Source organism: Lepisma saccharinum, chromosome 15 (genome assembly GCF_977018435.1).
Source record: "Lepisma saccharinum chromosome 15, izLepSacc3.1, whole genome shotgun sequence".
NCBI lineage: Eukaryota > Metazoa > Arthropoda > Insecta > Zygentoma > Lepismatidae > Lepisma > Lepisma saccharinum.
The window spans coordinates 10,450,614-10,476,555 of NC_139243.1; the positions used below are offsets into that span (position 1 = coordinate 10,450,614).

The window sequence follows — 25,942 nt, forward strand, 5'->3', positions numbered from 1 at the left end:
CCCAGTGGAAGTACATAGTGGTTCGGATCCCACTTTAAACTGTAGGTCCAGCCCCACCTACATCATCTCTGCATAAAAGTTGACTTAAAACACAAAACAAACTTGCATTCTAATCTCAGTCAGTTGTGTTATGGGAGTTGCTTAGTAGCAGTAATAGTGCTGCTAGCATGGAGGACTTCAGTTTTTACTTTTTCTTTTTACAGACAAACATGTTATGTTTAATAATAATGGAATCAAAGTAGTTGATTGATTGTATATTTAATTTACTTTGCTACAAAATGACAAAGTTATAATGAAATTGTGTCATCTCTATTACAGAATAACTACCTAATCTTATCTAAAATGCAGTGTTCTATCTGGTAGATAGAAAACTTGCGCTCTCAAATCAAAGTTAGTGTTACATGCAGTTGTTTTATCTGAAATTTCAATAATTAATTACAGCATAAATACCTAACCAAACAACTACTTCTTTTTAGAGAGGCATCAGTATATAATAATAATTATTTATTTCTGTTGACCCATATCCATAGCTATGGAAATCATCATATAATAATACATACAGTAATAAAATATTAATACAATTTTAGACAGGAATTACAGTAATGATTTTAAGAAATTCTACATAAAGGAAATCCAAATACAGTAATAAAATATGAATACAATTATAGACTACTTAATATTGCAAAATGCTTGACTATTGAGGTAGAGATGTGCACATCTTTAACACTGAATTCTCAGATATGAAGATTATAAATAAGAAATGATTGTATTGTTTTATCGTAATCAGTTTATGTAAAATTTCAGGAGTGTATTCATCCAAGATAATCAAGTGGAACTATTCTCTGTGTCGAATCCTTTGTACGAAAACCAGCTGAAGAAGGATCTAGTGATCAATGTTTACCAAAACGGCCAATGGGGAAGCTTCAGGCACTTGACACTGGCTGCATCAAGAGAGACTGTTGAAGCAGAACATGCACATGTGAATACATTAATCCAGGGTGACCTGTCTAGCTTACGATGGATTGCAAGTCCTCCAACTGTCTACAGGTAATTTTCACTATAAATCAATTCCTTAATGTGTACAAATTTAAGGGGAAAATGCAATCTCGGCCTGGACTCGAACCTGGGTCTTTGACATACTGGATACTAGGGGTGATCTTTGAGAAGGCATCCGAAATTCAACCTCACTTTAACATAGTGCACGCTGGTAATTGCATTCTTGCAGGTCTCTGGCATCTGTACCTGTGGCCAGTATAATCATCTGTAGGGCTCTGTGTTGTCCTTGTGTGTGCTTAGTGCCACTTTACAGCCTCAGCTTTTAACTACATAAGGAGATTGTAGTCCTCAGTGACCAGTGTTGATTTTAATTTTGGTAAGGGGCTCGTGCCCATCTAATGTGATGGGAGTAAATAACCCAAGTGCTGATGCACCCAAAATTTTCAGTTAATTTAATCAACCAATGTATGCCAGTATTAGTTTTAGCAGTTTATTTAAAAACTTCTTAACAAACCTATTATATTTTCTTGTTAAGGGTCATATCCCCATATTGTGTGGCAGGGAAAAATAACCTTTGTCCTGATGTGCCGGTGATGTAAAATCAATCAATCAAACCAAATTATAAACTATTGTACAGTTCCATACTTGGAGATATTTGGCACTGTCGACTTTATTATAATTTCATTGTAACAGATATCATTTCACATATAAACTGGCACTAGTTAGAAAACTGTGCGGGGCATATAAACAAAATTTTTCATAGGTCTGAAAAAATCATTCTTGTTCCTGAGTCTGAAGTACAGGCATCCTATACAGGGTGTCACCTAAAATTACCACTGGAAATATTTTGTGAACAGCAATAAATAATGAAAAACTGCTTTCGCAGATATAAAGGTGTGACAGGGGCTCATGAAATTAGTGGACACAATACTTTCAACTACGTAAAGAAATATGGTTTTCAACACAAACTTAGTTTTTTTTTAATGGAAACCCCATTTTATTTTTAGCTCACTTGATGGAAAAATTCATTAAGAGTGGCATTTGTTACATTGTAATACGTCAAGTAGTTTTAAGTAATTGTAACCTGAAGTTGACACTTGAAACAAACATTCTCACAAGTTGATTCATGTGTTGTAACATACATATCCCGCTTTTGACGCCATTCATTATCGTAACAAATATGCTTCTCTTCTGCATACTATGCGTTGTGCTTAGGAAATTTGTTATGTTCCAACAACTGCAAGTTACAATAAAATGTAGTTTGTACGTAAGTAAGTGTTGACAAATGATCTAAAAGGTTCTGATACATCTTTGTGAGTTAACAAATATTTGTTAATTAAAAAGTATAAATTTTAAACATTCCGCCATCAGTTACATATATAAATGTTAGTACATTAATGTCTTTCTAATTTGTAATTGGCGTTTATACAGTTTTTATTACATCGGAACAATCAACTCTTCTCGTTTGGTCATGACAAATCTTTAAGTTTTCAACTATTAAACTTTGCATCTTATACATTTTTTCTTTCATTCAAATTGATTTACCAAATTTATCAAATAAAGCAAGGGCGCAACAAAGTACACTGATTAACCAGGTGTTTGTGATAGTGTACCTACGTCAGAACTGTTGCTGAGAAAATAATATTTTCAAACTCTGAAAGGCCGAGATGATACTTATCTATGGCGAGTGTAGGAATGCAGCACAAGCAGGCTGTATGCACAACGGCATTTACGCTCGGCTCTGCCGACAGGGCGACAGGCATACTGAATATGTGCCTTCACACTCAACTTCAAGTTACAATTACTTGAGAACAACTTGACGTTTTACAATGTACCAAACGCCACTCTTAATGAATTGTTCCGTACTTTCAAATGAGCTGAAAATAAAATGGGGTTTCCATTAAAAAAACAACAACTAAGTTTGTCTTGAAAATTGTACTTCCTTACGTAGTTGAACATATTGTGTCCACTAATTTTATGAGCCCCTCTGATACCTATATATCTGCGAAAGCAGTTTTTCAAAATTTATTGTTGTTCACAAAATATTTCCGGTGGTAATTTTAGGTGACTCACCTGGTATAATCAAAATATAAACATTTTCACAATTAATAACCAATTAATTTATATATTTCGTATTTATGCTTAAGAGCAATAAGCAGAACATGTTGAAGGTTAAAACTAAGAATTAAAGGAGGTTTATAAAATTACTATATTACAGTTTCTTTTCATGTTTGATGTGCCACTGGTACTCTGTTCAATATTCATTGAGAGCCGCACCAATGGTGCAGTGGTAGCCTCGTTACCTTGTAATCAAGGGGTTCTGGGTTTGATACCCAGTGGAGGCACATAGTGGCTCAGATCCCACTTTAAACTGTAGGTCCAGTCCCGATTAGCCTTACTGTGCAAATCAACAACCAACTAACCAACTTTTCACTGAATTTTGATGCTGTTATGAATTTACATTTTGCTTATAAAATAATATTCTCAGTACATGATTTCATTCTATAATTAAACGAATAGTTAATATTAACTATTTTTTATTGAAATATTTGAAAAGTAGTTGACAAATTTGCTGTGGCTTTCTTCTAAGTACAATGGTAATAGGTCATTGTTCTATTTTTTTTTTTTCAGAAGAGAAGAAACAACCAACTCCAAGGTTTATGATGTGCATTTTTCTCCATTAAATGATCATGACATTATGACAGCTACTGGAAAAGTTACCTACGATTCTTTGCATCAAAGTAGCATCACCCAACAGACAAGCACTACTTTATTGCAGGTATGGGTATGTTACTAAATAACTCTCTCTATATGAAACTGAATGCTACATGGAACAACATGGCAAACCTCTTACAAAAACATTATATAACGGATTCTTTTTGTTTAAAAATTACTAACCATTGTTATAACTGTATCTTTAGTCAAAATGAAAATAAATGTCTGATGAAGGGAGCGTGTGTTCTCCTGAAACGTCACAAAGAAAAACTGTTTTCTTATGCTTGTATTAACCATAAACTACAGGAAAATAATTCTACAATGCAAGCAATGCATACATACAAGAAAAACTTTTACAAAGAAGATTTATGTACACTACTACTCAAAATAATATGCATAAAATATTAATCAGAAACTTACTTTTCCCAAACTTTTTGTTATTCGATAAATATTCAATTATTCATCTATTTGACATTAATTTCATTGCCAGGGCACTTATTTTTATGTAAACGATTCCTGATTCTGATATTAACTACAGGTAAGCTAAGTAATGAATATGCGCTGTTATATATCTATTCTTGTACAGTCTTTTTACCTATTTGTGTAATAATAATATAATATTAATTTATGTATATTAATTAGTATTGATTTGATTTAATTTAATTATTTTAATTTAAACATTATTATTATTATTATTATTACTACTACTTCCCGAAACATATTTCTAGATAGATTGTAATCTTTGTTTATGTTTAAGGGAGCAAATGTATTAATTGAAGCCAAACAGATTCTCAATCAGCTAATAATAAAGACAAAGCAGATTAAAATTAGATATAAACAACTTGTGTTCACTTAAAGCAGGACCATGGTCTCGGCATGGAGTTTTCTGGATGTGATAAACGAGGCAAGAGGGTGATGGGGATGGTCCCATCCTATGGCCTGGCGACAACTGTACAAGACGATTGCACATGTGGATACGTGTGGAATGTTCCCGACCAATGGACTCTTCAGCAAGCCTCCACTGTTCCTGTTGCATATAGTCTTGTAAGTTCGCCTTTTTTCCATAGTATATCTGCACTATTCATGGACCAATTTGAATTTTTTTTGCTGACAGTCATAAAGTATCGATATATATTTAACCAATACTGATTTTCTATTAATCTGATATAAAATTACAAATGTTCTATGAAAAACATGAATGGTTCATGAACCTTCTTAATTAATGCATGTAACAAGATGACTGCAATAAATTTTACCTGTGAAAGAGACATTTTAATTACAAAACCAGCACACATTAATTATACATTCATATTCAGAATAAGTAATAATCTTTAGCAATTAATCAATACATTAATTTTCATTGATTTATGGACAATGAACATAGACAAACACACAATTTTTGTGTGCTTTATTGTTCAATGACAAATTTGAAATAAAAAAATGATTATTGGAAACTAGAACATTTTAAAAATAAATATAGAGAACCTTAGTACTCTCTTTTTTCATGAAGCTGTTTTTGTAGTTCTATTAATTTTGGTGGCCACTACCACCATCCTCATTGGAACTTGTTGCAACAAATTAATAGAACTATGAAAAAAAGCTTTGCGGAAAAAGTGAGTATTAATGTTCTCTGTATTTTTTTGTTTACTACTGCGTCTCTCATTTCGCAAATATGAATAGAACATTTTTTAAATTAGAAATATTTAACCAACTTGATTTAATCTTCAATGCTTTGATTTTACAGGCCTACAATGCCCTTGTGGTTCAAGGAAGATTACAACCAGGAGATTCGCTTTTGTTTCACGCTGACACAAATGGTGCTCATTTGGCTGCAATTTCAGTAGCAGCAAATATAGGCTGCACTATATTCATCACAGTAAACAACAAGGAGAATAAGAAGTACCTTCAACAAAATTATCCACAGGTACTTACATTTCTTTTATAAAAAACTAACTGATTACCCGGCATTGCCCGGGTATTTATTTATTAATCCCAATCTTCTATTAGACAGGAAAATAATGAATTCTAACTATAGTGTAAAATGTAACTAATTTTATTTACAGATTCACTATAATATTAATTTAACTCAAAACTTGATTATAAACAACATTTTTAGTTTCACCTCCAGCAGCAAGAATAAATAAATGGAACGGCATTGGGAGTGTCACTGTTCATCTTAGCGACCCCAAAAAGCTATGGATTCCATACTAATATCGTAGTTTTAGATTATTTTTACATGTCACTCCTTCCCATCCCCAGGGGTGCCAGGGGTGTCTTACCCCCACAATATTTCTTTCCAGATTGTAAGTCATATGTGTACCAAGTTTGGTTGAAATTGTTCCAGGCGTTCGAGAGTTAGGTCATTTTTGACATTTAACTTTTCACCCCCTCTCACCCCCCCCATGCCGATAGGTGATGAACTTGGAGTTGAACGGCATTGGGAGTGTCACTATTCATCTTAGCAACCCCGAAAACTATGGATTCCACAATAATATCGGTTATTTTAGATTATTTTTACATGTCACCCCTTCCCTCCCCCTTCCCCTAGGGGTGCCAGGGGTGTCTTACTCCAACAGGATTTCTTTACAGATTTTAAGTCATATGTGTACCAAGTTTGGCTGAAATTGATCCAGGCATTTGAGAGTTATACCGGAATAAACATACATATATCCACACATACATCCATTTTTATAAGATTGTTTTAGAAACTATAGCTTTGAGCTTTATTGCAATTTAAGTTATATTGTAAAATTGTGTGTATACAGGTTTGAATGCAAGAAAACAAACAAAAAGGAGGGTGCCAGATTTTTATCTTCTTACGTTTTTATTGGAATATAGTTATAATATATTTCAGTGTTTCTCAACTGCCGGGCCCTGGTATCAACTATACCGGGCCACGAGAGGTTCTCCTGAAGTTTGAAACTTGCAGTTCGAGTTGGCAACCACTTGGGAAGATGACTTTTCACTCTGGGTTTGCCAGCGATAAGAATAAATTCTTTGTCACCTGTGCTGAAGAAAATTCAAAGCTCCTGAGAATGGACTGCCCCATGCAGCTTTCAAACTTGGATTACGATCTTAGTGCTTCTCCCAACTCAGGGCCAGAAGGGTGAAGCAACTTGCAGCTCAAGCTAGCAACCACATATTAAATAATGTATAAAGTTTTTTATAAAAAATAGAAAGCTATTTATGCGTAAAATTGTTGAAATCGGGGCATCGATTTTTAAGAAATGAATTTACTGGGTCACGGGCTCACGGAGGTTGAGAACCACTGATATATTTGAAAAACTCAATATGCTGACCAAGAAATTTATTTTATTATAAAACATAAACTAAACGTAACGTTTCAACCTTCTAGCAAGGTCTTCTTCAGACTCTGCACCAAGAACAAATGTAACAAGGTACAAAACAGGATGATATATATACACAAAAATACTTCCCCTCCAGACTATTAGAAAGTAGTTCTGGAACAATCTAGCAGGTGGCTTTCCCTTGTCAACTGTACTTTCACTTGAAAGAGAATGTGGCTGGACTCTTTATCTTACGCTCTATTTCCTTCATTCTTCTTCCTTCTTCTCTCCTCTTTCTCTCTTGTCCTTTCCACTCTTTCTAACACCTTCTTCCATTCTTTGTTTATCTTCAGTCCCCCTTTCTAGTTCATTGTGTCTTCTTCACCTTTCTTCTCTCTTTCCTTGGCCCCCTTCCATTTTCTCACTAGCATTCTCTTCTCCCTTCCTATCTGCTTAGCCTCATCCCACTCTATGTCATGTCCTGTTTCTCTCGTCTGTTTATATCACATTTCTATCTCTCTCTTGAGTCGTACATCATCCCTTTCTTGTTTGAACCTGTCTTTCAGTCTTTTTCGTTTCTCCTATGTACACACACACACACACACTGACATTCTTTACCTTTCACTTCGTAGATAATACCTTCCTCTTCTCTGTTTTCCTTTTTCTTGTTTTCATTCTTCGCTATTCTTAAGATGCTGATATATAGAGGCACATATTTTTGGTAAATAAAAAAGTAAAATTTCGGTACAAAAACTGAGTCAATTTCGGGTTCAAAAGTGGTAAATAAAATAAAATATCGGTGTTATAGCGGTGAAAAATTGGATGAAAGGTGGTAAAAAAAATACATTTTGGTTTTAAAATTGTGAATATAATCCTAAATTTGATTTAAAAACTGCACTTATTCCACAGAATTAACATTTCACTTCTAATAGCACATTTATGTAGTTATCAGAGTATTAAGTTTATTTCTGTGTAAAGGAGTCCATTTTTGCTTCTCCAATATTAACAGCACAATTAATCAATTTTCCGGGAATTGCATAACTCTCAGGATAATTCAGACCTCGGAAGGTGTCGCGTCGGTATATAAACGGTAAATTTCGTGTTTAAGAGTTAATTTCGCTTTTTGCAGTTCATTTCGCATTATTTCGTGACAAAACATGGTCACAAAATGCATCTCACACCTTGCAAAAACATGAAAAATTAACACTACAATGTGTTTTTTCAAATTTCGTTTTTTCGTCAAAAACAAAATATGCATGCCCCTACTGATATATTTGTCATTTTTTGGATGTCATGTTAATTTGTAGAAGACAATTTAAATCAAATCAACCTCATTGGCAAGATGATGTACATATTATATCAATTTTAATTCTTTCTTTACAGCTTAACGAGACAAATATAATCAGTCTGGAGGAATCCAAAAGTCTCGAGACTCTTCTGATGGCAAAGACTGAGGGACGAGGTGTTAATGTGATCATCGGTTCCCTTGCCGTCCAGAAGAATTTCTCGTTCCTTAGATGTCTTGCTCCTGGTGGACATTTTGTGGAAATTGGAAATTTCAGTTTCCCCAACAGTACACAGTTAGGTGTGTTAATTATCACAGTTTATTTGCTTTTTGAAGAATTTGGTCTTACAATATGTCCTAGTTTGAAGTTAGAGTATGACCCACATTGATACGCAATTGCAATTTAAATGTGGCTAGGATTTTTATGACTTAGCATATTCCTTTGCTAAGGGTGATGTGTTCCCTAAATATATAGAAATTCATATTGTGAAGAAACTAATTGAATATAGGTGCTTTTTAAGGGCATATTTTGGCATATTTGGTCATTTCTACATGATAAAACATATTTTCATGGATTTTTGGTCATATTCAGCATATTTTCGCTTTTTCTAGAAATATACAGTCATTTTCAAAGTGAATTCGTTCTTACTCCTCCCATGTTCACTGAAGGTTTTTTTTCTTCACTGCAGCAAAATCTTTTTAATTTAAAATTTACAGAAAGTATTCATTGTGCATTTGAACTCATCAGGGACCATAAAGTGAACTAAAAATAGTTTGTATATGAAAATATTTCAGCATAAGTTAGATATTGATGTTTGAAACAGTCCACTTATAAGGCCATATTTTTCAAATTATAGTGCATATTTTGTAAAATTTTAGGTCATACGAGCATATTTTATTTGGCATATTTTGGTGATTTTTTAGGTCATAAATATTTAGCCATAGTTCACTACTAGTTCCTATTAATTGCATACATATATGTCAGAAATTTTATCCATATATGTGTGTGTGTACATACCATGCAAATAAAAATAAATTTTGTAAGGAGGAGGATAAGACATGTTACTGTCATTGACACAAGTTAGAGCACCATATATCATAGACATGAAGAGAGAAACATTACATGTAGTGGCATGCCCAAGGGGGGGTTGGTGGGGGTATAACCCCATCTTTGGCTCAATATTCCTAAAGAAAGATGGTCAATGGTAGGAAAATATGACAAAATGAGGGCAGACTATCAAGAAAAAGTATACGTAACCCCTTCCTTTCGAAAATCCTGGGCACGCCACTGATTACATCCTACATAGAAACTAATAAAGGACTAAAATAAAACTGTGTAAATTAGTTGTTACCATATGCAGATGCTGTAGACTTACTATAAGGGGATGATATAAATTCAATTAAGAATAATGCTAAAATATTTTTTTTTAAAAGCAGCTAAACAGATAGGTTTGGAAGTTAGCTAAGAGAAAACTAAATATATGCTTACAGGTCGATACCAAGTGTTAGGTAATAATCAAAATCTAATTATTGATAACAACTCGTTTGAACCAGTTTCCAAATTCAAATACTTAGGAGTAATACTAACAAATGAAAATTATATTAAAGAGGAAATAAAAAGTAGGCTTAATTCAGAAAATGCATGTTACATTTCTCTTCATAAACTTTTGTCTTCTCATTTAATATCTAAGGAACTAAAAGTTAAAATATACAAAACAGTAATTTTGCCTGTAATGTTATATGGATGCAAAACTTGGTCCCTTACATTGAGAGAGGAACAGAGATTGAGAGTATTTGAAAACAAAAAAGGGATGAGAAGACAGGTGAGTGGAGAAGGTTACATAATTTAGAACTACATAATTTGTATTCATGTCCAGATATTATTAGAATGATTAAATCAACAAGACTTAGGTGGGCAGGCCATATGGCACGAATATGAGAGAAAAGAAGAGTTTACAGGATTCTTGTTGAGAAACCTGATGGTAAGAGACCAGTAGGAAGGCCAAGATGAAGATGGAGGGATAATGTTGAGATGGACCTAAAGGAAATCGGTAAGGATGAAAAAGATTGAATTGATCTTGCCCAAGATAGAGACAGGTGGAAGGCTTGTATCACTGCAGCCATAAACCTTCGAGTTTAAGAAGGCTAGAGAGTTAGTTGGAGTTAGTTACATGTAAACATATATTCAACTGTGGTGTGATTTAAAATAAAAAATAATCCATGCAAAAATAACATTACCTATACCAGAATATTTATACAATTATCATAGTACTGTATATACATAATATCCTGTATCTTAATTGAATACAGTGTGTCCAAAAAGTACCCGTACCTCTACTTGCATGTATCAAGTTGCAACAGTTTTGTAAATTTGTTGGTATTCGGTTACTTGGGAACATAGGCGTAGCTAGAACTTTATATTTGGGTGTGCACAAAGAAAAATTGAGGTCTTGTACCTTTTTAATAGCATATTTTGCAACACAATCACTTGGCTCTTTAACTGCACTGTTGTTTGTAAAGGAATATAAATTCAATAAATGACAGTGTTGAAAATTTCTGAATATAGTATGTATGTCACGTGCAGCTTGTGACAGGTATAGAAGAAAGACGCTGCAGTACAGAGTAGAATGCAGTAAATATCTTCTTTCTCCAATGACATAAAAAAAATCGAAAATCTATAGACACCCGTTTCATCAGCGATAATGCACACGTTTGCACCAAGTAATGACATTTTCAACTTCTTACAAACTGCCGCTTATTTTCTCTCTCATTGAAATATCTGTCTTTAATTCCCTTTGATAAAGCAGCCCATTAGGGTGTGCCTAGGCACACCCGGCACACCCCGTAGCTACGCCTATGCTTGGGAATAATTCAATTTTTGTGGTTGGAATCCCTGCTCTGAAGGTCAGATGGACCACACACCCAAATGTGTATGTCAGTTGTTGCAACATGTGAACAGACACAGTTAGTGTTGAGGAGTGGCTAGTGGATATGTAGTTTGTTGTTTGTAAGTATGTACTGTAATGTAATGTAAAGTTTGGAAGTATGTTATAATACAAATAAATACATATGTTATGTTAAATAAATTGCATATGCCCATTTTAATATATCTAGGGTTTATGTAATCTAGGGGCATGGGTACTTCTCAGACACCCTGTACAGTAACATCCTGAATTCTGAAAATTCTGGGCTAGACAGATTTCAGATATGAATTATGGACTTATATAGAAGGAAATTTATTTAATTAAGTAAACATACATGTAGACATAAATAGACTTGAAATCACATAATATTTTGTTTGACCTTTTTACAGGTTTTGACTTTATCTCAAGACATATTTCTTTCCACATGAGCACAATCGAGTCATTATTTTCTTCAAAAACAAACAACGAAAGAAAAACACTGGTGTCTCTAGTAGAGGAAGGTATTCAAACAGGAGTCGTAAAGCCATTACCCGCTACTGTGTTTTCTAAGGAAGAGGTGGAAAAAGCATTCAGGTATGGTTATTTCTATAATTGGGATAAGTGATGGCAAACAACAATTTAATTTTGTTACAAGATGACAGTGAAGTAAATTAAATGTGTGGACATGATAAAATTTCAGCCACCTCATTGTTGTACGTAAGCTATTTTAACTAGGGATAAATTCATACTGCTGATGTGTTGATATTGGAAAGTTATTGATCCAGATTTCTTCACTGATACCACAATATTGATTTATTGGTAGAATTAGCAAAAATTTTACTGATCTGATATATCTATAATAACATAACCTATGATGCGACAGCTCTTGATGGCCAAAGGCTACCTACCGACTGCTGGCCTCACTACTACATGCCACAGCAGAGGTGGGCAATCATCCAACCAATTACGGGGTGACATGTCAGCATGACGATCCCCCACTTGCAGGTTTTCTATGACTGGGTTATGCTACTCATTCATAGCTCCCCAACTTCCTTGTGATGGTCAGTGGCCACCAGTTCCATATACTGTCCAAAATCTCAGGAGAAAAGTTTTGTTTCCTCCAGGAGACTTGAACCAGCTCATAGCCTGAGCCCAAAGCCCAATGTCATAGTGCGGGACATGATATATCTATATAATAGAGCCTATAAATTTATGTAATTCTACCATATTGTTATGAGCAATTTCAGAAGTAACAGACTGACACTTTATTTCTTTGTACATGATTCATGAAACACATAATGAAAAAAAAAATAATTCTTGCATAGCAAATGTATTCTGCTAGCACTACATAAAAACGAATTTTAAGGTAACAGTTTGTCATAATTGGCAACTTATGAATCTGGATTTTCTGAATCAAAGTTAGTGGAATAGTACTTAATGAGGTAATTTGTTACAGGCGAATTTTAAGAGTTTAGAAACACATGTTTTGTGATTTCAAAATCTAAAGATGTCCTCCTTCAGAACAATATACAGCACATGCTCTTCAGTGATGTGTAATTTTTAACCATCAAAGTTGATATTTTTGTGGCATTGTCTATTATATTTGTGAATATAAATGTTCCATCTTAATATGCAGTTCAAAGGTAATTTTTTTTTTTAATATTAGATGAAGAGGTTAATGAACTATTAATCTTGATTATGGAACATTGAATTTTACATGAATCGATAGAATATTGGTTATTGATATCAGTACTTATCAGTAAGGCTCGGAAGTTGAGGAAATATCCTTTTTTTCCCTAGTGTCCGAAGGTGAGGCCCGACATAATATATATTCATTTTGGGTCATTGTAGGCCAGAAAAAGGTGGGTTTTATTTGTCCTTTTTTGCCTTTTTCAGCATTTTTTTGGCTTATTGGTCGTTTTTTAGCCTTTTTTTTTAGGTCTTAACGGCTTTTTTTTGCAACTTCACCTTCTTTCGACTACATTTACTGCCCATTCTCAATTCGAATCATCATCATTTCATCACCTCTTAAACATCCTTTCTGTAGTAAAGAAATAAAAAAAAGAAATAAAGAAATATATTTTTGGACGGCTGAAGCAGGTACGGTACAAGGTCCTTTAACCGTAATTTGTCTGGAAGGATGCTCTGTAAGTGGCAACTTTCTTTTGTTTTGAAGCTTTCAGTTTTTTTGCAATGTGTGTTCCATACCACCAGAATTTTGTATTTTTTTATTCATGAAATATGTAATTAAAACTGAAGTTATTAATTAATTTGGATCACATTTATATGTCCTTTTTTTTCCGTTTTTAGGTCCTTTTTTTGATATTTTTAGGTCTTTTTATAGGTCTCTTTTTGGCTATTTTAAGGTCTTCAACTTCCGGCTCTACTTATCAGTATCTGCAAGAAGTTATCCCTAATAAATAACGAAGTAAATAAAATATAGATTCTATTATAATTTAAATTAAATTTACTGATGAGAGAAAACTAGACATTCTTAACATACATGTGGTCTTCTTTTCAGATTCATGATAACAGGTCGAGAAACAGGCAAAGTCATAGTACAAATTAGGGAAGAAAATGAAAGGATGGCAGAGGCATCAATGAATAAATTTTCAGCCATTCAGAGGACATATATGAGTCACGACAAAGTGTATATCATTGTTGGTAGGTGCACTTTTTATTTTTTTGGCATTGTACTGTTTATCACATTTACTTCAAATTTGTGTAGTGTGACAACTTTACATTTTAATTGAAACCTTTAACCTGAAAGAAGTTTAACCGTGGTTTTAAATAGCCACGTACCCATTCTTCTCACCTTCCCCGCGTACAATCGGGCAGGAAACCGGGTCATCAGAAGGGTGCGATGGAGAACGATCAGTGGCATACATAGGCCAGTCATTGAGTTGTTTAAATAATTTACTTAAATTCTGGACTGCAAAATGATGATTTTCATATTAGCTGTGTTAGTTGGTGTCTGTTGTTAAGTTAACAAAGGACTTCCACCATTTTTCAGGTGGACTAGGAGGATTTGGTTTGGAGTTGGCCAACTGGTTGATATCCAGAAAAGCGACTCGACTCGTTCTAACATCAAGGAATGGGGTCTGCACAGGCTACCAGTCACTGTGTGTCAGACGATGGAGAGAGTCTGGAGTCCAAGTCCACATTTCCAGAGCCGATGTTTCAACTTTGGAAGGAGCCACAGAGCTCATCAAAGAAGCAAGAAACCTTGGATCCATTGGTGGAATCTTCAACCTGGCTGTGGTAAAGTTATTTAGATCTTTGAATGAATACTGGTATAATGTTTTCTTCTGGTGCAATTCAATCCAATGAACAAACAAAAATAATTCTTGAATGTAGAACAAAACTACCTTGGTAAACTCACATGATTTTTTGTTAATTCTATTTCAAGTAACGTTACAAGACGTGCATCGACGTGCATTTGTTATTTCATTACAATTTTTTTTGCAAAGATGGAAAATTTATTATTTAGTTGCATGTGCTCTAAAAGCATTCTGCAAACATAGACCAATAATTAAGAAACGATTCTATTTTAAACAAAAGTTTATAATCACAATTTTTAATAAATAAAAATATTGGTTTTCATAAAATATCTTTCTCTCTTTTCACTTCAAAAATAAAAGGGAAGTATTTCCCTGTGCATTGTACCCTGCCATGAAGGCACACACTGGATGTGGAAGTATTGCTCCATACATTCTTGATCTCAGCCATACTTTATCCCTCAGGGTTGCCCACAGGTAACATTTGATTAGAGGCTGGGTCACCTCAGAGCCATTTTATGCAAGGACATTTCTTGACAAATTCACACTTCAAATAACTCATCCTGGGATTTGAATTGAAGTCTCCACAACTCATTCACGTGCCATACCGACTGGATCACCATGCCTATGGCCAGCATTTTTGTTTAGATTTGAGATCTAATAGTACATTAACTTCTGTTAATATCACAGGCTTGTGAAGATTTTGTGGCACAAAATATTTTATATGATATGAGCCAAATCAAGTGCCTTGATGTCAGATATAGTATTAGTTTCGGCTTGTCATGTACATATTTTGTACAATTCCACACTTTATTAATTGTGATGAAGGAGCTGTAATACTATTAGAAGCACTGTTTGTAACATTAGTAGAATATCATCACAGGTTGACATGGGTTTGGATTCACAGATGACTGTTATCTCTGAATAATTTCAGAAAACAGCAACGTATTAACTGCCCTAAATTTCCCAATAAAATGTGGAAGTGAAAATTGTATGAATTTTGATTAAGTAAGTTTCATTTTGGAATCCCTCATAAAAGTTTCCTTCACAAAATGTTCGAAACTCAATGTTATATTTGGTACGGTCAATAAATAACCGGATTAATGCCATGAAAAAACGAAATAAAGTGACAGAGCAATGAAACTTACGGGACATGTAGGCCAGGTTGGGGTACGCCACATGTCTTTGAGACGAGTTCCAGATCATATTGCTAGGTGGCAGCACTGGCAGAGAAGGGAGGTTGTGTATGTTCAATTTGCCTCCAAGACACCAGTCAGTCATTCAGTGAGGTGAGTCATGGCGATCACAGTGCCAGGTGCCACAAAGGAGGTTCAGTGATCCATGATACAGTTCTTGACAGCAGAAGGCAACACACCAGGGAACATTTACGAGCATATGACTAATGTGTATGGTGGTGAGTGCATGTCCCGAACACAAGTGTATGAGTGGGTGGGTCGGTTTCGAGCAGGACACACATCAGTGGGCTAAACACATGAAAGTCACATGGGGATAGGTCAGGGCTGTAGGGGTGATGATCTAAGCATTCCCAACCCATTTGTGCGATCATGTCTCACCTAACTGAATGACTGACTGGCACCTTGGAGGTAGTACAGTCTGGTAATGACAATTTACCTTAGTTTTACCTGTGGTACCTTCTGAATATTCAAATGTAATAATTGTTCAATGCTTTTCAGGTTCTCCAAGATGCATTCCTGAAAAATCAAACTGAAGAGAAGTTCCACAGGGCATGCCTCCCGAAGGTCGAAGGAACCAAAAATCTCGACATAGTGTCTCGTAAGCTTTGCCCGGAACTTGAACATTTTGTGGCATTTTCTAGTGTAAGCTGTGGTCGTGGCAATGCTGGACAAACAAATTACGGCTACGCCAACTCAGTCATGGAGAGGATATGTGAGAGGAGACGTGAAGACGGCCTTCCAGGGCTGGCGATTCAGTGGGGGGCAATTGGTGATGTTGGACTAGTTGCGGAAAAAATGGGAGACAACACGACGGTTGTGCGAGGCACCCTCCCACAGAGGATGAAATCTTGTTTGTCAGTGTTGGATACCTTCCTCCAGCAAAATGATCCAGTGCTTGCGAGTATGGTTGTTGCTGGAACTCAATCTGTTAAACCAAAGAAGACTCAAATTTCTGTTGTGGAAATTGTGGCAAACATTCTTGGTATGTTACAGTCTGTGTGTTCTTATTTCATCAATTATACTCCCAATAAAATTTGGGTGCCTAGGCTATCCTACCAACATTATTATTATTATTATTATTATTATTATTATTATTATTACTAGTATTAGTAGTAGTAGTAACAGATTTGTTTCATGGTACTTCACTTCCACTAATTGCATGCTCTATAAATAACACTTGTAAACTTTAAAACATAGACACATCAGATTATGAATTACTCATTAAAGTTGAACTTTGCATTTCGCTACACAACTCTAATACCACACACGCACCAAAGGAAAATAAACCAACACTACATTACGACAGCCACGAACTGAGAAACAAGGATGTTGATTTCAACCGTCAGTATTCCTTCATTTTACCTTCAGTATTTGGGATTCAACATTTTTACATTAGTTTCTTTGAGAAACAATTGTTTATAATTGAGCACTGTTACGTGACATTTGAAAATAAGGTTAAGATGTAAGAAGTTATGTAAATGCGACAAACTCCTTCCTTCTATCTTTTTCATGGAATTAGCAATTAAAAGGACTTGGCATGCTGTTTTACTTTGCTATTATCACAATATTAAGTAATATTAACAGTTGATGGTTAGGGATGTGACGAAGCTGAAAATTTACCGATGCCGATGTACTGACCGATAATTTTTGGAACCGATACTGATGCCGATATTTAACCGATTCCGATACATAAGATTATTAAACAGAAATGGGATGTTATTTTCAGCATGACAAAAATAAATTTGCTGTGTACATTTGTATTGCATATCATATGTATATACATATATATATTCTCAAGAGATGCGAATGTACATTTGCATCTACAAAAGCTGGTTATGTGAACCTTTAAGAAGAACATCGATTCTCAAGAGATTTTACATTAGTACACAAGCAGTTCTTTGAAATGCAAAATGAATTCCTGTTCTTAATGTTGGAAATTTACTGCTGCCAGATTCAACTTCATAAACACGAGTTTTGGAAGCACTTCAGGAAGTAACCTACTTCTTCTCTTATCGCAAATCTGTTCAGCAACACTGAACACTCAATCACTGAATACTGATGCAGCAAGTATGGCCAAGTATTTTCTCAGCATTTGCTTCAGGTTTGAATACTCATTTTTGAATTTCCAATACAACAGCAGATCCTGGTTCAGGAATGTACTGTTTTATTTCCGATTTTGAGTTAGGTTGATCCTCTGAATGAGAGTTTGCAATAATTTTATTACAAAAACTCTACAATAATGATGGATCATAACCTAATTTTCAATAAATCTTACAAAACTAAAATATAAAACTTATTAGAAGGTAAAACTCTAGTATAATCTGTACCGGTTTAAATATCGGGTTTTTGCTGATGCCGATACCGATGCCGATGTGTCAATTTCTGCCGATTTTTATACATCTGTAATCGGCTTCGGCACATCCCTATTGATGGTCAATTGTCACTTCTATCCCTTCAGCATCTCATTTTTGTCCCTCCCCCACTACCCTGGAATTGCGGCTCCTAGGATAGCCTAGTGGCAAACTCCCCCTTGCCAATAAGGAAACTATAACAATTATTTGATGTAAGCATGTCAAATGCATGCCCCTCAAAAACTTTAATTTGTTATTTAATGTTGCTTTAATGCCACTTTTGGCTAATCATGACAACGATGATGAGTGATTTTTACATGTAATTCATGAAGGAACTCTCATAAGAACCACCATGCCCAAGGCTGTGACTTAAACCTGGAAACTTCAGTGTTGAGATCGTGAGATTGAAAGTTGACCTCTTAACATTATTGCCCACCAAGTCATCGCCAACTGTAATTACAACTCTCTTTGTTTCTGCTAACATTTTGTATATGTATAAATTTGAAACATTGCATTTCATTATTTCTTGGAACAAGTTACAACTCATATTTATTTGACAAATTTAATATTTGTTTATAATGAAAAGTACACGTTAGCTCTGTTTTAAAGATGGATTTCTAATGTGTGCTGACAGGTTATAGTAAAAAATCCATTCTGAATATTTTAAAAATAAATGTAATTGTAATTATTACAATTATTGTGGCAAAATTTTATCAATTCAATCTATTTTTGTAATCAATACAGGGAATCAAATCTAGTAATTAATTTAATAGAATGTTTTAATTTAAAAATATTGCTCTACATACAACCCACTATGTGGGCGTTATTTGATATTAATCATGAAGTTTAAAAGTTTCTGTTACAACATGTTGCTTATAAATGCCAACAATGTGCATGATTTCATTTCTAAATATATGTTTTATCTGCAGAAACTCTCTTAAAAATATCGAATCTATCCAAAATTATTGCCAGTTTCACTGATTAACTGATCCCAATATCAACCAAGAATCACAGTCAATACTTTTAACATAATTTTTCTTGGTCAGAAAGTTACAGGTTACTGTGTCAATAAATTCATGGTAAGATAATATGTTTTTAAATGTCTTAATTTTGACACAAATAATATATTCCTCTTATTTTGCAGGAATAAAGGACAAGAAATCAGTTAATCCACAAATAACACTTGCTGACCTTGGGATGGATTCCCTGATGGTTACAGAGATAAAACAAATCCTCGAACAAAACTCCAAAATCACTCTCACCTCGAAGGATGTTAGGAATTTGACCTTCACGAAGCTAGATGAGATGACAAAAACAGTGAACATCCTCCCTAAACGTCCACCAGTTAACTTGAAACAGGGCACATCAGCTAAAAGTACAATGCAACAGCCAAATCACAATGAGGTAGCCATGCGAATTCCATCGGATATTCCTGAAGATTGCCCAGCTGAACCATTGATGATTCTCTCCTCTGCTGATAACAAAGTGACTACCCTATGTCCTCTAGTTGACAGTTTAAAGTGCCCTCTGTGGAAGCTACAGTACCCACCGAAAGTTTCCTTCCCATCGATCAAGGACGAAGCCAGATTCTACATTCAGGTAAGGAGTTGAGGGTCTAAAAGTGCTAGAGAATAAATTGAATTCACTATGGAAGTAGAAATACAAAGTTACAGGAATTTATATGCATGTGTTATTTGCATCTACTATGAAAGTGCTATTGCCTTGCCTTTGCTGTTTATTACTTTGGCAGTTGATTTATTGTTAGTACACAGTGGCACGAGAGGAATGCAAGTTTTTTGGAATAAGTATAATGTCGTTGATTTTCAATATACAAACGTTTTAGCCCGACCCTGTGGCCGAGTGGTTAGCACATCGCGCTGTGACACCAAGGGTCCCGGGTTCGAATCCCGGTCGGGCTTGGTTGTTTGTGAATGTCCATTCATCAATTTCATCATTTCATCACTCATCCCCATCTTCGCAAATTAGCCAAGAGGCACAAAACGTGAAGTAAAATAAACTAAATCAAATCAAATCAAACAAACGTTTTATTAACACCAAAACCATCGTTATGAAATGCAGTTTGGATTGGTATACGTGATGATTTAAGTATGGAAAGACGATGTCATTGTAGCTGCACACATCTGGAGCCTCTCCTCAAAGTTCCACATTGCCCTTAGTCTGGCACAGCTGTAATTCCTTCACGAATAGCAACTTTCAGCTCGTTGACGGAACGAGGTTTTCGACTTGAGGTAACCCTACATAAAGAAGCCGCAGACAGACAAATCTGGAGAGCGTGTGGGCCAAGAGACATCGCCGAAACATGAGATTATGTGGTGGGGACAGCAACAATGATGTCATCTTTCCAACATCATCTTCCATACTTAAATCATCACTGTATACCTATCCAAACTGCATTCTTACCGATGGTTTTGGTGCTAATAAAGCGATTGTATCTTGAAAATCAACGACACTATTCCAAAAAATGCGATCTTTTTCCGCCACCCTGTATTTTTACATTTTTGGGGATGTTCTCTTTAATTTTTACACCTAAACTGGGCAATCAATTCTTTTAAATGTCAATCGGATAATCACTTCATTTAGATGTCAAGGGAGTAATAACTTTTCTGTCGGAAGTGTAGGGTACAATCACTTCTGTTGGAAGTGAAGGAGACTATCAGCTTTATTCTTTTGTTTATTTATTTATTATTAGTTATATTCCTTGGCAGGGTGGAGAGGGAAAGGGGTCATTCTCTCTGCCCCTTTAATCTGTCTATAAGAATATGTTTTGAGCAGAATATGACATTTTGCTTAGTTGAATGGTTACCACTTTCGCCTTTGGTGTAAGCAGTCCTGGGTTCTATCCCTGGTGGGGGCTCCTGCATTGTGAGGTCAATTTGGAGAATTGGGGCTATTTGTAAACAATAGTTGTCAACTTTATGACAATAAAATTAATATATTGTCATATTAAGATTTCATATGGTTAGGCTAAGTTCAGAGTTCCACATTTGTGCAATAATAATAATAATTTTGGTCATATGATTACTCCAAATTTATTCATATAATGCAATTAAATATGTCTGAAATTACTATTGCAGCTAAATCTAATAAATATGATGTTTAAAAAAGCCAATTTGTATATTAGGAAAAAATTATAAAATTGTGCAATATTTTGAATTGGCAATTTTATAACAGTTAATTTTTGACTGATAATATCAAAAAACAATATCTTTAAATATATGTGTTCTTTCAAACAAGCAAAATATGAAACATACAAATTTATAATTAAATCTATTGAAATTGTGTACATTTGCATTGGCATCAAGGTTTATATACTGTAACATATGTGTAATCTACAGTGCCTTGAGTCGGGGGGGGGGGGGGGGAACTGGCAGCACAGTCATAGCCAACATGGCCGGGGGTGAAGGAGTGGATCGGTCAGGAGAGAGAGCATTGCGGAGAACAGCTCGGTTGCTTGTATAATTCGTGTGATATAATAAAGTATGTTGTTGACATAAGGAAGTCTTTTTAAGAGCTAGTAAGACGATGAGACATATACAAAGGTCAACTCTTTAAGATTGTTCAGTGTATAATATGATGTCATTCTTGGTATTTTGAATCAACATTCCAAAAACGGTAATTCTAATCACTAGATAAGTATATTGTTATATGCATTGCAAAATGGATGATTTAGAGCAAATATGTACATTTACTTCACAAACATCAAGGCTGTTCAGCACTTGGTGACAAAAATATAACAAAAACAATTGAAGATGACACACGTGGAAAAATCTTTCTTGTACTAGTTTCTCTGATACTAGTTGTCTGTGACATTAAAAAGATCCCATGATGGAACAAAGATTAGTACATGGGTCATTCAATATATAAGTTTCCGTATGCTGTAAAAAAATATATTTTTAAGTTACATTAGAAAACTATACATACATGTGTAGGAGGATCCTTCCTCACTTCTCCACATAATCCCCATAGAGATTCAGGCATTTGTCCCACCGTTGCACCAATTTGTCCATACCCTTTTCAAGAAAATCAGGGCTCTGGCTATTGAGCATTATTTTTAACACCGGAAAAAGATGGAAATCACTCGGTGCTAAATCGGGGCTGTATGGAGGGTGGGGCAGCTGTTCCCACCCCAATTCTTCAATTTTGTGTTGTGTTTACACTGCTGAGTGGGGGTGAGCGTTAGCGTCAAGAAGAATGACACCAGCTGATAGGAGACCTGGTCGCTTATGTCAAATTGCGTTTTTCAGTTTATCCAATATTTGACAATAACGGTCAGCATTAATTGTTCTGCCTCGTTCCAAAAAGTCCATAAGCAGAACGCCCTTAGCGCCCTTAACTCCAGCTTTCCAACACGCATGCACCATCCATGCTTCTGAACTCCTTATGACGCGAGCCCGCGTTTTCCAAACAAGCATTTACTTTTCGCGCTTGAGCGCATGCGCCTTCACGTCTGATAACGAATCGATCGTTGTTCCTTGTAGACGAAGGATGGCGCTTGTCAACCATGTGCTTCTTTTTAATGGCATTGTTTTATACAATATTTTATAGCACAGGGAAACTTATATATTGAACGTCCCTAGTACAAATGTAGCAATTTGTAATGGATTATTGATATTTTTAAAGGATTTTACTTTAAAAGTTAATCTTAAATAGTTTGCCAGCATCACACTAAGTCTTAAAAGGTAAAAAAGTGGCGTAAAATAAGAAAAATACAATACAGATGATGACTAAAGAAATTTCATTTGATGCAAATTACAATTTCGTAAATGTATTGTCAGCACTGCTCAAGCTATTTCTGCACTTAAAAGAAATTGCTTTCTTCTCTCTTCTCCAGTGGCGGTCCCTCCATGGAACAGAGGGAACAGGCTGTTCCCTCCTACTTACTGCGCTTTTGGGCTATTTAAATCATTTATATTAACATAATAAGAACACTTTTCTCTCGAAATCAACGTTTCCAAAAGTAACACTGAAGAAAATCTTTCACCGTGGCTGGACGTTTGTTGACGTCATCTACCCCCAACGCATCATGGTTCTCACCCCATGCTCTACCATGGTCTCTTAGTATCATGCCCTCTACTGTCTTAAGCCGAGTATTTCCGACCACGCCCGAGGTTAACGATCCCCACGGCACCACGGAAGCTGAACACTCTAGCTGTTCCCTCAGAGAGATATTACGGATTCGCTTTTCTTCCAGTTTTTGCTATGTGCTGAAGTTTAATCACGTCACAAGTGATACATTTGAGTGTAGAAAGTCTATAACTTCCTAATCTCGTTGAGAACTTGCGTCTGACACATAACGAACTGGAAAAACCTTCTACAGTCTAAGCGTCTGCTAAATGCCTTGGCTAAATGCTGGGAAATAGCTTCCGAGGGAACAGCTCACATCCACCTGTTCCACCAACCCCAAGACCAAAGTTTCAAGGCATGCAGTGGCAGGACAAGAAGCGAATGTTGCGAGTGTTGTATGATTGACCGGCTGAGGACGAAAGCCTTTAGTTCATTCAACTTTGCAGAAAATACAACAAACCAACACATATTCTAACTGAATTAAAAACTAAAACGAAATCATACACAGAGCATTTTCAAACGAGTTACTACAACTCTGTAAATTATTAACTGAATATTCTTCCAGTGGCAAATTATATTGTTGTCCTTGTTTAATCCTGAGAAGGGAGTCTGGAACAGGTCGGGTTTTGTCACATTAACAACTTCTACTAACAGGGTGGCTACTCACCGGGAATTTCTTGAATTCCGGGAATTATGCGTGAATTATTGGCTCCGGGAATTGTGCGTGAATTCTGCTTGAAATTTTCTCTGTAGACATGAAAAATTGCAACTTTTTAAAATCCCACTTCCATTGAATTTATACATATTTATTAATGACCTGAAACAAGTTTTTCACGGTTTAGGTTGTATTTTTATTGAGGAAGGTAAATAAAGCTGCGTGGAAAATAATACAGAATTCTCTCAATCCATTTGCTTTGTTAGTGTTCTTTGAAGAACAATCCATCTGATAGACTGAAGATTATTGCAAGATAAAATATCTTGAAGTTGATTAGGTAAATTTAAAATTCTTATAGAATTAACAATTTTTCGTAGATTACTATTTCCCGTAACATATGTGACTTGTGTTTGTAGATGTATTTATAGTCCCGAGTAGCAGTGGCGTGCCCAGGATTTTTGTAAGGGAGGGGTTACCTATACTTTTTCGCGGTAGTCCGCCCTCATTTTGTCATATTTTCCTACCATTGACGTTCTTTTTTTAGGAATATTGGGTCAATATAACCCCTACCAACCCCCCTTTGGCACGCCACTGCCGAGTAGCTATGTGAAATGACAAATGTAAACTCCGCACCTTAAATTATATATATGTACCGTCCAAGTGAATTAGAATTATTGGATTCATTGGAATCGCACAAACCATATATTGTTAATATAAGTATTTGTTTGTGTGTATGTGTGTGGGTGGTGAGAGACTGTAAAACCTTAGTTTGAAATAGAGAAAACATCTGCTTGAATTTTTGTAAAGTTCGCTTTGAAAACCGGGAATTATACTTGAATTTTACTATGGTCCTACAGTAGCCACCCTGACTAATCTAGCGAACGTCATGAAAAACTCAACCATCTGTGTGCCATTATTGGATTGAGAAAGTTTGAATTACAAGAATACTCAACTCTATGAAAAAAGTCAACTTAATCTACGAATAAAGAGATGAAACAGGTCACGACAAAATATTATTTTCTTTCTCTGATGACTCATAAATTTATATTATCAAATTTTTCTTTGTTGCGCATCAACAATTTTATTTTTAATGTTTTCTTTATATTATATCACATATGCTTTAAAATTATTATTGTCATATAATTTTAACGTGCCTCATGTTTGTCACTTCTGACATTTCAATAAGGGTTGAATTTTACTTGATCTATTGTATTATATTAAGACACCCATGCGATGGGGAGCAATTGCAGGTGACCTGTTCCCCTGCCTGATTTATCACCGCACGCCACTGCTCTTCTCGTATTTCTTTGCTTGCTTGCAGAGGCTAGATATAAAGTGTTTGTTGAGTGAATAAATTGGTGTAATTACTTTCTAGCACATGAAGACTATTAAACCCACTGGCCCGTACAATCTTTTGTGCTATTCATCCACGGCACACCTTGGACTCGAGATTGGTGACCAACTGGATACAATCAACGAGAAAGTAAAACTCTTTGCACTGCTAGGTTCATCTGACACAACTGGAAGCTTTGATAATGTTCGCAGAAAGGTAAAAGTAAAGAATGCATTATTATAATTTGTTTCTTGTCTAGACCTACAAATTGAAATACAAATTCGGTAACACTTTCGTATAGCGGATATGGATTTCTTACTTTTTACATATGAAAGTACTTACGCAAATCATTTTCTTTAGCATTGTTGAAGTTGAGGATTGTAGTTTTGATCCATTTTAATGCGAAATTATGTGTTTATCTGCGAAAATATCTCTCCGACACGTTATTGCTGCTGCCGCCATTTGCTTTCTGCACGTGAGCACAATGTTCCATGTTACATGATGTAACCCCTAGTAAGTGTTTCAAACCTCGCCGTGTTTTCACTATAACATGACGTGTCTAGTATTTTTAATTTTTAAAATTTTTTTAAACTATGCTTGCCTAACCTAACCTACCCTTATGGGAAATGGTTTGTGGGTCTAACGTCAATGGTTTGCGAGGTATTAGCATAATTTCAAATCCGGGCACGAAAGTAGGTATTTTTTTGGTGAACAAGGTTGCAACACTGCATACACACTCCAAATCGACAAAACACTGGCACAATGCGCGATGAACCAGTACGCCATCACCATATTGTGTGTTACAGAATCGAAATAACGAAGAACAGTAAGTACTCGGAAATGTAAGAAATAGACATT

The 25,942-nt window shown here is 35.3% G+C and overlaps 1 protein-coding gene across 2 annotated transcripts in view; it reads left to right on the forward strand.

The window, feature by feature from the left end:
- The window catches only part of LOC145999577 (fatty acid synthase-like), a 138,624-nt gene that overhangs the window by 105,298 nt on the left and 7,384 nt on the right, over nt 1-25,942 (forward strand). For both annotated transcript variants that reach the window (XM_083136602.1, XM_083136601.1), the window contains exons 22-32: nt 805-1,047; nt 3,628-3,775; nt 4,570-4,755; nt 5,456-5,635; nt 8,382-8,583; nt 11,597-11,780; nt 13,708-13,850; nt 14,200-14,447; nt 16,159-16,642; nt 19,156-19,610; nt 25,127-25,300. In XM_083136602.1, the coding sequence (XP_082992728.1) occupies nt 805-1,047; nt 3,628-3,775; nt 4,570-4,755; nt 5,456-5,635; nt 8,382-8,583; nt 11,597-11,780; nt 13,708-13,850; nt 14,200-14,447; nt 16,159-16,642; nt 19,156-19,610; nt 25,127-25,300 (2,647 nt within the window). The remainder of the gene's footprint in view (nt 1-804; nt 1,048-3,627; nt 3,776-4,569; nt 4,756-5,455; nt 5,636-8,381; nt 8,584-11,596; nt 11,781-13,707; nt 13,851-14,199; nt 14,448-16,158; nt 16,643-19,155; nt 19,611-25,126; nt 25,301-25,942) is intronic.